The 14331-nt window shown below is 38.6% G+C and overlaps 1 protein-coding gene across 2 annotated transcripts in view; it reads left to right on the forward strand.

The window, feature by feature from the left end:
- Nucleotides 1-14185, forward strand: part of LOC100259509 (mediator of RNA polymerase II transcription subunit 25) — a 71450-nt gene extending 57265 nt beyond the window's left edge. Inside the window, exons 14-15 of one of the 2 annotated variants that reach the window (XM_002278809.5) lie at nt 4439-4525; nt 13466-14185. In XM_002278809.5, the coding sequence (XP_002278845.1) occupies nt 4439-4525; nt 13466-13900 (522 nt within the window). In that variant the 3' untranslated portion in view covers nt 13901-14185. Of the gene's footprint in view, nt 1-4438; nt 4526-7601; nt 10532-13465 lie in introns of those variants that run through there. The other variant, XM_059737975.1, reaches the window with a different exon arrangement.
- The last annotated feature ends 146 nt before the right edge of the window (nt 14186-14331 follow it).

Below are 14331 nucleotides of genomic sequence, written 5' to 3' on the forward strand. Positions count from 1 at the left end.
TGATGACAATCTTTCATAGGATACAAAATGGGAAAATGGATATTAAGGGTGTTGAGCATATGTTCTTGTGTCTTTTCTAACTGCAATGGGCAGATTTAGATCACTAATATCAATAAAATCAGGAGAAATCTTGGGAAATGATGGATCATTTACCTGATAGGAAGTGGTCGGTTTTGACTCTTGGACCTGCATAGGTTCAACGATGGTTGCTTTCTTCCTTGAGTAAACTAAAGTTGGCCTTGTAGAACTAGGAACTTGTTTCCTTGAAGGTGGATTTCTAAGGTTAGGACTTGTAGATTCAGGGATTTGTGAGTGCTTAGAAACAAGCTCAGATGCGGATGATTGTGATTGTGATTGTGATGGTTTATATATAGATTGGGGCAAGTCTAGTAAGAAAAAATCTCCTATATATTTGTATCTTCCATGAATAATGTCTCCCAAATAGGGATGATTGAAGTAGCTTTCATGTTCAACAAAGGATACATCGGAAGAGACATAAAATTGTCGAATGGGTGGATGATAACATTTGTAATCTTTTTGAGTAGATGAATACCCACAAAAATGCACTTAATTGCTCTTGGATCTAGTTCCCTTTGTTATGAGTGTGGACATGGACAAAAGAAACACAACCAAAAACCTTTGGAATGAGACCATTAGACATTGTAAAGTTTGGGAAGTATTTTGAAAAAATTTCATTTGGACTTTTGAACCCCAAAACTCTATATGACAACCGATTTATAAGATGAGCAGCAGTAAGTACTGTTTTCCCCCAACATGATTTAGGAACAATTTTCTGGAACAAAAAAGCTTTTGTAACAACAAAATGATGACCATTTTTTCTTTCGGCAACCCCATTTTGTTGGGGAGTACTAACATAAGAGGATTCATGAATAATACCTTCTTTTTGAAAATAAGGAGATAAGACTGATTGAAGTAATCCTTTGCATTATCAGACCTAAACTTCTTGATTCCCACTCCACATCTGATTTTTGTTTGAGTAAAAAGATCCAAGTTACTTGAGTGCAATCATCTATAAATGAGACAAACCATCTAAAGCCTGAAATATTAGGAATTGTGGTAGGACCCCAAATATCACTGTGAATTAACATAAAAGGAATTGAAACTCTTTTGTTACTAATTGGAAAAGAAGCACGGCGATGTTTTGCAAGTTCACAAACATCACAATGTAATTTTTCTACATCAATTCCTTTGAACAATAAAGGAAACATAATTTTAAGAACACCAAATGACGGATGTCCAAGACAACAATAATGAAGCCAAATCTTATTTTTTGTTGTGGATGGGATTTTAGAAAGGAATGATAAGGGTACTTGGTTCTCAGTCCTATTTTGACCAAATGACAACTCAAGATAGTAAAGTCCATCCTTTTTCCTAGCATGTCCAATCTTTCCCATACCCTGTTCCTGAAATACACAATGAGATGGATAAAAAATCACGTGACAATTTAGTTCTTTGGTAAGTCGATGAATGTAAACAAGATTGGTTGAAAGCTTAGGTACATGTAGCACTTTTTTCAAAACTATGGATTTGTTCAAGTGAACTTCCCCTTGACCAGCCACAGTGGTTAGAGAGCCATTAGCAATGGCTATTTTCTTATCACTACGACATGGACTACAAGTACTAAACTTTTGTGAGGAATGAGTCATATGCTCTGTAGCTCCTGAGTTGATAACGCAAGAGCCTAGGAAAGATATATCCGAGACAATAAAAGAAGAGATGGGGAATATTTATTTGACTGAATGAGAGAGCAAGTGCCACTAGCACTCTCAAGGGTTCCTAGGAGATTCTTCAATTTCTCAAATTTTTCCTTGTTAAGCTCAGTATGTTCACTACCACTAGAATTCACCCTCTCTTGTGAAGGGTTTTCATTGATCTGAGAGTTGGTGAAGTGTGCCTGAGCTCTTTGTTATCCACCTTTCAAACCTTGTTGTCTACCCTTGAAACCCTAATCTTTACTCAAAGTTTGAGGTTTTCCATAGAGTTTCCAACACTAGTCCCTTGTGTGTCTCGGCTTCTTGCAGTAGGTACACCAAATAGTGTCCTTATTCATTGTTCTAAACAAATCTGCCATTGATGGAGGATTCATGCTGTTGGAGTTGTCAACAATCTCAGACATGGTGGGTGGAATTCAGAAGTAATTTTAGAGAAAAATATAGCAGAGTGCCTTTTAAATCGCAATGAAGGCTGTTAAACTGGGATATAAAAAATAGAAATAAAAAGGGTACTACAACTCAACAATGAAGGTTGAAAAGAAAAAATCCCAAGGAGCCTAATTATGCTTTGATACCATGTGGAGAAAAATTGTATTTCTCATTTATATTTTAGAAGTATACAGCCCTAGAGTTATATAAAACAGCAGAAAAGAAGGAATAAGGAAAGAATTGAAAACTATCCTATTAAAGATCCCTACAAATCAGGGATTATATACAAAAATATACACACAGCTGTACACGCACACAAAATTATGTATTACAGCTGTGTATACAGCTGTAATAATCTCCAACAGTTTTATAGGCAGATTCTTGACCAGTGGGAAGGGAGGCGAGGGTACAGAAGTGTCACATCTTTATTTGCTGATGACAACTTGGTTCTTTGTGACTTTGGTAAGGTGTATTTGTAGTACTTGTGTTGGGTTTTCATGTGTTTTGAGGCAATCTCAGGTTTAAAAATTAATTCGGAGAAAAGTGAATTGATCCCATGAGGGGAGGTTTCTGATTCTAAGGATCTGGCTAGGGTACTGAGATGTGGTGTGGGTTGTCCCCCCACCACCTAATTGGGTCTCCCATTGGGAGCTCTTTACAAATCCTCACATGTTTAGGATGTTGTGGAAGAAAATTTCAGAGATGGCTCACTATGTGGAAGAGATAGTACATATAATACTGAAGGAGATTAAATTTGGTAAAGAATGCACTTTCTAGCCTTCCAATTTGCTTTGTCTTTATTTGTATCCCTCGAAAGGTGAGCTTAAGACTGAAAAAGATTCAAAGGGAATTCCTATTGGGGGGAGGAGTGCTTCAAAGAAGGCCTCATTTGGTGAATTGGTCGATAGTTTGTAAGGAAAAGAAGGGTTGGGGCTAAGGTATTAAAAAATTGTTTACTCTAAACAAGGCACTCCTTGGAAACTGGTGTTGGAGATTTGCAATTGAGAGTGAGACCCTCTAGAAGCAGGTGATTTTAGGGAAGTATTGGGAGGAAGAGGGAGGTTTGTGTTCTAGAGCATCAAGGGACAGATACGGAATGGAGCTGTGAAAGCCTATGAGGAGTGGGTGAGAGGAATTTATTAAAAGTGTCAGGTTTAGGGTTTGTCCCTCAAACGCCAGTGTATACATTTCCTCATTGGTGATCCCTCAAATGCCATAGAACAGATCTTTGAATCTTCATTAGCAATAAATTAATATTCACATCACCAATGAGAAAATGTAAGATATTGACAGGTTGAAGAGGGTATTTTTAACGACTGTAAATTGACATATCTTAGACTGTCTTTTCCTAGGAGCAAAATTTTTGGGAAAATTTTCCTCCATTGTTTCTCAAATTGATATAAGCTCCAAAGGGTAATCCAATAACATTTCTAGATAGTTGATGGAAGCTAACCCACTTTACACTGAAATCCTAAGCCAATTCTACCTCCTGCTTCATCTCACTCACAGGGATGATTTCACTTTTCTTCATGATTGACCCTTTAAGCCAGAAACTGCTTCAAAGCACGAAAAGGTCCAGCTTGAGTTAGTTGTTCTTGCTACACCTCATAGGATAACAGGGCATTATTATCAGCAAAAAACAATGAGCAATCTCTGGTTCATCCTCCCCCACCTTGGAGCTCTTGATATAATGCCTTCATCACCATGAGAATGAAAAAATAGGTAAGGTGAGAGAAGATTCCATTGTCTAGGACCTTGTAAACTCTAATATGTGTAATATATATATCAACAATAAAACAGTTGGAACCCTTCAACCAGTACAGAAACCTGACCATGGGAAGATAAACTTTTATCTAATCAACCATTTTCTACCCAATGCCAATGTCTTCTAGTAATGAAATCCAACCTCACATATTGGCTCTTATGATATCTATCTCAAACAATGCTAACCACTAGCACTTGATGCATGCCAATTCCATAAAATTTAATAGCAAAAATAAAATAACAGTCCTACTAGATTCTTAAATTAACCTTTCTTTGAGTCACTAATTTTAAAGTATGATAGCATAGTTTTTCTCCCTCTCATGATCTTGTTCTTGTGAAACTAATTTACTTCATCCTAATCATCAATATCTCATTTAATGATCTGAGAATGTTTCTTGTGATTTTTGAATGGTTCTATTGAGTGTGTTTGTAAATATCAACAACACAAGCATCCATCTGTTTTTTCAAATAGATTTTTCTAATGTTGGATCTTTCCTGTTTTCTATCTCTAGTGTGCAGTCATCCAGTTACCATCTCAGACATTGCTGCTCTCTGTTTCTGACAAAGCCTGCCGTTTGATAGGAATGCTTTTTCCTGGGGTGAGATTCTCATCAACTTAGTCCATCTTGAACCCAATGAAAATAAGTACAGTATAGGATTTTGCAAACCTGGCTTTTTTATTGAAAACTGAAAAAGGAACCTGCAAATTATAAGTGAACATATGCAAAACGCACAAGTTGCTTTTAGTTTAGAAAGTTTTCTTTATTTTATGCTTTTCCTGCTGCTGTTTCTTTGTGGTGTTGTTGATGCGGAAACCCATGATTGGTGGTTCCAAGAAATGAGTCACTAATCTGAAGGAAATTAGCCACTGATCTCATCCTTAATCATTGGAAATCATCTACTGATTTCACCCTTGATTCTAGGGGTTGCTTAGCTATCTTTGACCAGTCTAAGATCATTTTAGGATGTTCTTTAATTTAGTCAACTTTGTATAGGAGGATTATGTGTAGCACTGATTTAGGAAGATTATGTTTTTTATTTTCTTAGATTATTATTATTATTATTATTATTTTGTAGAAATATGTATACTCTATTGTAGATAATGTAACAATCGTCAATCGGATTCTAAACTGATATGGTATCAAAGCCTTCATTGCTCTGTTATATACAACCTTCACTGTTGTAACTTGTTCAGTTTTTTTTCTCAAACCAGCCTTCATTGCTGGCTTTGTCATTCTTCCTACGTCATGCACAAAAATCTTGTTATTAGACATCTTTGTCTTATTTTTCCTATCTCAATTCATGTATATTTGCATTCAGCAAATATGGCTGATCAATCTTCTACCCATAATCCTGCAAACAACTCCTGCAAAGTCTCAAAGGGTAGAAAGCACTTTCAAGCCAAGACTCTTCCTTCGACCAATGCTACTACCAAGGCTCAGGAAATCCTCAAAATAATGAGGAACTACTTGATCTTTTATACAAGATCACCATAAAAAATGAGGTGACCTCCAATCCTACTTCCTACACATTTGTTCAATCCGAAATTATTAGTATGGCTCTACTTTCAACCACTATTTTAAATTCAAGCTCATGGATCATTGATTCGGGAGCCACTGATCACATGACCAAAGACTCAAACTGCTTTATTTCTTTGGAAATCCCAATTCCTACATTATAATCTGTAATGATTTTTTGGGCTTTGTCAATGGAACGTTTCCTAGTCCTCCTCAATTTATTTGTTATGCCAATGACACATGATTAATCAAAAGGTCTAGGTTGCTAATGGTTCATTTCTTACCATTCATGGCAAAGGAAATGACTATATATCACCAGATATCACTCTTTTTTCTGTTCTTCATTTGCCTAAAATGTTCTATAATTTGCTCTCAGTTAATAAACTCTTAAAAACAGCAATTGTGCTGTAATTTTCTATTCTAACTATTGTATTTTTTATAACCAAATTTTGGGGGGGATGGTTAGCAATGCTAAGAAGAAGAATGGCCTTTCCTTCCTAGATACCAAGAAGGAGACACCTCTGTTGAATATAATGAATTTATAGTGTACAATGTTTCCTTTTTAATATAGGTCACATGTATGGTAGTTAGCCTTGTATATATATATTTTCTTAATTGTAAGTAGACACAATGAATGAGAATCAAGGTTTTCTTCTCTCTCTCTCTTAACATGGTATCAGAGCCCTGCACATGCCTCTTTTGGGGTTCTTTTGCCTCCGCCGGCTCTCCGAACAGTTTTTCCGGCGTCCTCCGGCTATTTTTTCTCAACCCCAATCCCTGCACGTGCCTTGGGAAGTGTTCTTCTATCTTTCCGATGGTGCCACGGTTGTTTTTCTTTTCCATTTGGTCTCTCACACGGGCGATTCTTCGGTTTTTCCTTCTTCAACCGCATCTGAAGCCGTATTAGGGCTCTCTTCGATCCAAATATACTTCATTCTCCAGATAAGTGGATATGGCTACTAAAACTTCCATTTTTTCCTCTGTCATATCTGAATCTCCTATGATTACTTCGGAGAAATTGGTTGGCAGTGAAAATTATCTTTCTTGGTCTGCCTCTGTTGAACTTTGGTTTATGGGACAAGGATATGAGGATCACTTGGTTACACAGGAGGCAGATATCCTTGAGGTTGAGCGCGTACAGTGGAGAAAGATAGATGCCCAGTTATGTAGTGTATTATGGCAATCCGTTGATCCCAAGATCCTTCTTCATCTTCGGGCCTACAAAACTTGTTTTAAATTTTGGACTCAGGCCAAAGGATTATACACGAATGATATCCAGCGTCTTTATAAGGTGACTTCTGCTATTGTCCATATTAGCCAATAGGACTTGGATCTATCTACTTATATTGGCCAGATTGCCTCTCTTCAAGAGGAGTTCTTGACTGTGATGCCTCTTACTCCTGATGTTGGGGCTCAACAAACACAACTTGATAAGTTCTTCATGGTCCTTACTCTTATTGGCCTCCGTTCGAATCTTGAGCCTGTCCACGATCAAATTCTTGGTGGTTCATCAGTTCCGTCCTTGGATGATGTGTTTGCTCACCTCCTTCGTATCTCGTCCACTCAGACTTTGCCATCTGATAGCATTTCAGATTCTTCTGTGTTAGTTTCTCACACTACCTCTCGAGGAGGACGCAGTGGTAACCGAGGTAGAGGCCAACGTCCTCATTGCACCTATTGCAACAAACTTGGCCACACTCGCGATCGTTGCTATCAGTTACATGGACGGCCTCCTCGCACTGCCCATGTGGCCCAGTCCTCTGATTCTCAGCTGCCTCAGCCTCCGAGCTCCTCCGCATCTCAGGCATCTCAGGCTTTTGTTGCCTCTGTTGCCTAGCCTGGTAATGCTTCTGCCTGCCTTACCCACACATCTTCTCTTGGACCCTGGATTCTAGATTCTGGAACTTCTGATCACCTATCTGGTAATAAGGATCTTTTCTCCTCTATTACTACTACCTCTGATTTACCTGTTGTTACCTTAGCTAATGGTTCTCAAACTGTAGCTAAAGGTATTGGTTTGACCCTTCCTCTGCCTTCTCTACCTCTCACTTCTGTCCTTTATACTCCTGAATGTCCTTTTAATCTTATTTCCATCAGTAAAATCACTCGTACTTTTAATTGCTCTATTACCTTTTCTGATAAATTTGTGACCTTGCAGGACCGGAGTATGGGGAAGACGATTGGCATAGGACGTGAGTCTCAAGGCCTCTATCACCTCACCTCGGATTCATCTCCTACAGTTTGCATTTCCACTGATGCTCCTCTCCTCATTCACAGTCGTTTGGGCCACCCTAATCTCTCCAAGTTCGAGAAGATGGTCCCTTGTTTTTCCACTTTGTCGTCGCTTTCGTGTGAGTCATGTCAGCTTGGGAAACATACTCCTGTCTCGTTCCCAAAGCGTTTGAATAATCGGGCAAAGTCTCCTTTTGAGCTTATCCACACTGATGTTTGGGGTCCTTGTCAGACTGCTTCTACTTTAGAATTTCAGTATTTTGTCACTTTCATTGATGACTATTCTCGATGTACTTGGTTATTTTTAATGAAAAATAGAGCTGAGTTATTCTCTATTTTCCAGAAATTTTATGCTGAAATCTAAACCCAGTTCAATATTTCTATTCGTGTGTTATGCAGTGATAATGCCAGGGAATATTTTTCAGCTCCATTTACTTCATTTATGTCTCATAATGGGATTCTTCATCAGTCTTCTTGTGCTCATACTCCTCAACAAAATTGGGTAGCTGAACGCAAGAATCGACATCTTGTTGAGACAACTCATACTATCCTTCTTCATAGTAATGTTCCTTTTCGTTTTTGGGGGGACGCTGTTCTTACTGCTTGTTATTTAATTAATTGTATGCCCTCCTCTGTTTTACATGATCAGATTCCTCATTTCCTTCTCTTCCCTGACCAACCACTTTATTTCTTTCCTCCTCGTGTCTTTGGTTGTACTTGTTTTGTTCATATTCTCACTCCTGGACAGGACAAGCTTTCCGCCAAAGCCATGAAGTGCCTCTTCTTGGGATATTCTAGACTTCATAAGGGTTATCGCTGTTATTCCCTTGAGACTCATTGATACTTTATCTCCACTGATGTCACTTTCTTTGAGGACTCACCATTCTTTTCCACCACTTCTGAGTCTCTTTCTGTTTCTAAAGTCTTGCCCCTTCCTATTGTCTCCCCATCTGATGTTGTGCCTCCTCGACCACTTCAGGCTTATCATCGTCGCCCTCGTGTCGCTGCTCCTCTCCCTTTTGCTAAGGCACCTGCTGACTCACTTCCTATTCCTTCGGCTTCTCCTGCCCCGGCTCTGCCTTCTCCTGATGATTTACCCATTGCTATTCGGAAAGGTACTCGCTCTACTCATAATCCTCATCCTATTTACAATTTTTTGAGTTATCATCGATTATCTTCACCCTATTCTGCTTTTGTTTCTGCTATATCCTTTGTTTCTTTTCCAAAGAGCACCCATGAAGCTCTTTCCCATCCAGGTTGGCGACAGGCAATGGTGGATGAAATGGATGCTCTGCACTCTAATGGCACTTGGGATCTTGTTGTTTTACCCTCTGGTAAATTTACAGTTGGCTGTCGTTGGGTCTATGCAGTTAAGGTTGGTCCTGATGGTCAGGTTGATCGCCTTAAGGCCCACTTAGTTGCTAAAGGCTATACTCAGGTTTATGGTTCTGATTATGGTGACACATTCTCCCCGGTTGCCAAGATTGCTTCTGTCTGCTTGCTTCTCTCCATGGCTGCTATGTGTTCTTGGCCTCTTTATCAGTTGGATATTAAAAATGCCTTCCTTCATGGTGATCTTGGTTTAGTGTGCAGGTTACGCCGTTCTCTATATGGCTTGAAACAATCTCCTCGAGCATGGTTTGGCCGTTTTAGTTCTGTTGTTCAAGAGTTTGACATGCTTTGCAGTATAGTAGACCATTCAGTTTTCTATCATCATAACTCCTTGGGGCAGTGTATTTATCTGGTTGTTTATGTGGACGACATCGACATTACAGGCAGTGATCAGGATGATATTCAGAAACTAAAGCAACATCTTTTTACCCACTTTCAGACCAAAAACTTGGGGAAACTCAAGTATTTATTGGGAATTGAGATAGCTCAATCCAGTTCCGGTGTGGTCCTTTCCCAAAGGAAGTATGCTTTAGACATCCTAAAAGAAACTGGTATGTTAGACTGTAAACCGATAGACACACCTATGGATCCGAATGTCAAACTTGTACTAGGACAGGGGGAGCCTTTAGGAGACCCTAGGAGATATCGAAGGCTCGTAGGTAAATTGAACTATCTCACCATTACTCGTCCAGACATTTCTTTTCCTGTGAGTGTTGTTAGTCAATTCCTACAGTCACCATGTGATAGCCATTGGGATGTCGTAATCCGCATTCTTCAATATATCAAAAGTACACCAGGCCAAGGTGTGTTGTACGAGAACAAAGGTCATACTCAGGTTGTTGGTTACACAGATGCAGATTGGGCTGGCTCACCCATAGATAGACGTTCCACTTCAGGGTACTGTGTTTTTATTGGAGGTAATCTAATATCTTGGAAGAGTAAGAAACAAGATGTAGTGGCCAGATCTAGTGCTGAAGCTAAGTATCGAGCTATGGCTTTGACAACATGTGAACTCATATGGTTGAGACATCTTCTACGAGAGTTGAGATTTGGAAAGGATGAACAGATGAAACTCATCTGTAATAACCAGGCCGCATTACATATTGCATCCAATCCAGTCTTTCATGAAAGGACCAAACATATTGAAGTTGACTGTCACTTCATTAGAGAGAAGATCGCGTCAGGATGTGTTGCTACAAGTTTTGTTAATTCAAATGATCAACTAGCAGACATCTTCACTAAATCTCTCAGAGGTCCTAGGATTAAATACATTTGTAACAAGCTTGGTGCATATGATGTATATGCTCCAGCTTGAAGGGGAGTGTTGAATATAATGAATTTATAGTGTACAATATTTCCTTTTTAATATAGGTCACATGTATGGTAGTTAGGACTCCTAGCCTTGTATATATATATTTTCTTAATTGTAAGTAGACACAATGAATGAGAATCAAGGTTTTCTTCTCTCTCTCTCTTAACAACCTCAAGCCCATCAAATAAAGGGAGTTCAGAAAAAGGGTACCTTAGAAGACTACTGGTTATTACATCAAAGATTATGGCACCTTGTTTTCCATTACACGAGGAAATTATATCTAGATCTAGGTAACAGTCTAGATTTTTCCAAACTTAAGTGTAAAATTTGTGAGTTGGCTAAAAAGCAAAGGGTGTCATATCCCATTAGTGGTAAAAGAAGCGAAATTCCTTTCTCAGTTATACATATGGATATTTGGGGGCCCTCCAGAGTGACTTGTATTTCTGGTGCTAGATGGTTCCTTAGTTTTATTGATGACTTCAGTAAGACTACTTGGATCTACTTACTAAAGGATAAATCTCAAACCATTGCCACAATTTAGAATTTTTTTCTTGATGGTCTAAGCGAAATTTAACACAAAGATACATATTGTTAGATCGGTTAATGGTGGGGAATACTTAAATGAAAGACTTGGAAATTTTTTCTTGGAAAAAGGTGTTATTCATCAATCAAGTTGTGCAGGCACTCCCCAACAAAATGGAGCGGCAGAACATAAAAACAAACATTTTCTTGAGGTAGCCTGAGCCTTAATGTTTGCCAGAAATATTCGAAACATTTATGGGGAGATGTAGTCTTAACAACAACCTACCTTATCAATTGGATGCCTTCAAAGGTACTCAGTTTTCAAACTCCCATTGGAACACTGAAAGAATGTTGTCTCACCTATCCGTATTTAGTTCTTTACCATAGAAAGTCTTTGGAAGTAGTGTCTTTGTTCATGTTCCTAACAAAGACAAATCTAAGATGGACTTGAAGGCCATTAAGTGCATTTTCCTTGGATATTCTTCAACCCATAAGGGGTACAAGTGTTACCATCCACCAACTAAAAGGAAACTTTTTGCGATGGATGTGAGTTTTTTTAAATAGAAACTATACTAGACAAAGACTCACCTTCACTAGGAGCAAATGGGAGTAGAAGATCAGTCATGGAATAGGTTAATTTCATTACCAACACCAATTTGAAGTATTCAAGAAAATGGGGAGAACTTGGAGAATTCCTTGGAGACTACTCACAATGGTAAAAGGATAGTGGAGATACAAGTGTATATCAAAAGACCTCAAGATCAATCTAGGTTGGTTGAAGGGGCTAATTCTTCAAAGCAAAACCAATTGTGAACTTTAGATGAAGGTATGGTTTCTATACCCCTTGAATCTGGTGGTAATCCTTCTAGTCTTGCTTCAATTTCTACTCCTCTCTTTGATACTGATCTTGATATTCCTATAGTAATGCTTAAGGGTCTTAGGAGTTGCACCAAACACCTGTTGCTAAATTTTGTTTCTTATCATAGGGTTGCAAGGTAGAAGGCATTTACCTCTCATATAAATTTAGAGTCAGTTCCAAAGAATGTTGAAGAAGCCCTTGCTGACTCGAAGTGGAAGAAAGTTATAGATGAGGACTGACCTGGAGTGGAAAAAAGCTATAGATGAGGAGATGAATGCTCTAAAGAAGAATGGGACTTAGGATATTGTTGATTTACCCAAAGGAAAATGACCATTGAGATGTAAATGGATTTTTTCAATCAAATACAATGCAGATGGTTCTGCAAAGAGATATGAGGTGTGACTTGTGACCAAAGGGTACACACAAACCTATGGTGTAGGCTACTAAGAAACCTTTACCCCTGTGGCAAAGATGAACTCTACCAGAACTTTACTCTCTTGCAGCTAATTACAACTGGCCACTACAACAATTTGATGTCAAGAACACCTTCTTACATGGAAATCTAGAAGAGGATATCTACATGGACCTTCCACCTAGTTTTGGAGAGAATAATGGAAGGAAATACAAGCTAAAAAAATCCCTATATGGCATGAAATAATCACCTAGACCATGGTTTGAAAGACTTGCTCAATCACTCTTGAAGTTTGGTTTTCATCAAAGTCAGGTAGATCATACTGTTCTCTTTAGAAGATCATCCACAAGGAAGTTGGCTATACTAATTGTCTATTTAGATGATCATTATTACAGGTGATGACAGAGGAAATTCAGAAGCTGAAGCTTAAGTTGGCTAAAGAATTTGAAATTAAGGATCTAGGTACTCTGCGTTATTTTTTGGTAATTGAAGTGGCCAAGTTAAAAGAAGGGATTTACATGCCTGAAAGGAAATATGTCCTAGATCTTCTCAAGGAAACTGTTATGCTTGGATGCAAGCCTACATAAAATCCTATTGATTTGAACCACAAGCTGGGTGCAGTTACAGATGGTGCTCCAATGAATAAAGAAAGGTACCAGAGACTTGTGGGAAGCTTAATCTTCTCACACTAGACCCGATATTGCGTACTTTGTAAGTGTGGTTAGTCGGTTCTTGCACTCTCATTTAGAGCCTCACATGGAAGGAGTCAAAAGAATATTGAAGTACTTAAAAGCTACTCTGGGAAAAGCATTGTTATTTTCTCAAAATGGTCATATGGATGCTAATTGGGGCGGATCCATGACTAACAGAAGATCCACACCTGGCTACTGTACCCTTGTTGGAGGTGACTTAGTAACTTGAAGGACTAAGAAGCAACTTGTGGTGGAAATTAGTCACTGATCTCAAGGAAATCAGTCATTGATCTCACCCTTAATTGTTGGAATCATCTACTGATTTCACCCTTGGTTCTAGGGGTTAATTAGCTATCTTTGACTAGTCTAAAACCATTTTAGGATGTTCTTTTATTTAGTCCACTTTGTAACAGCTGACAAATATGTGTAGCACTGATTTAAGAAGTTTATATTTCTTCTTTTTTAAAATTATTATTTTTATATAAATATGTATACTCTGCTATGAATAATGTAATAATTTTCAATTATATTCTAAACTGATACAAGTATACTTTTCTCCATATATTTAGAACTCAATTAAACCAATTTCTTGTGAAACCAGGATATGGTTGTTTTCAAGCCACAGATAACCAATTCGCAGCAGCAACAACATCAGCAACTGCAACAACAGCAGATTCCGCTGCTGCAACAACAGCAACAGCTTGCACCGCTCCAGCAACAGCAACAGCTTCCACAGCTGCAACAACAACAACAGCTTCCCCAACTTCAGCAGCAGCAACAGCTTCAGCAGCAGCAGCATCCCCAGCTTCAGCAACAGCAACAGCTTCCCCAGCTTCAGCAACAACAGCAGCTTCCACAACTGCAGCAACAACACCAGCTTTCCCAACTGCAGCCACAGCAGCAGCACCAGCCCCTACAACAGCAACAGCAGCCGCAACAAATGGTTGGGACAGGAATGGGTCAAGCTTTTGTTCAAGGTCCAGGGCGGTCATCACAAGGGCCACCAAACATGCCTGGAGGGGCCTTTCTGGGCTAATATGAAAAACTAATTAGAGTACCCATCACTTATCACCTTATATTATCACCTTATATTATGATCTAGCCCTTGTAATTTCATGTAAAGTAAATTGTCACAACCTGCTCAATGACACCCTCATTTGAGCTTTTAAAGGAGAGTAGAAAGCTGCTAGAGATGTCTAAGTGTCGTACATGAGCTTAGGAAAGACATATGTCTGACAAAATGCATCTATTTATGGTCATATCTTGTATCCTAGTTAATATATTTTTACATCTATATAAATGAAATAGCGTGTTTAAGAAATTAAGAAGGCTTGCACCAGTTAGTGTTGGATGGATGTGTCTCAAGCTATTCATATTCTAATTACTAGCAACATAGCAATTAGAAACTAAATTTTGTGACAGCAATTTGTGGGTGGTGGACCTTGTTTATTCATGGAACACAGAAGC

Source organism: Vitis vinifera, chromosome 1 (assembly GCF_030704535.1).
Source record: "Vitis vinifera cultivar Pinot Noir 40024 chromosome 1, ASM3070453v1".
In the NCBI taxonomy this organism is placed as follows: domain Eukaryota; kingdom Viridiplantae; phylum Streptophyta; class Magnoliopsida; order Vitales; family Vitaceae; genus Vitis; species Vitis vinifera.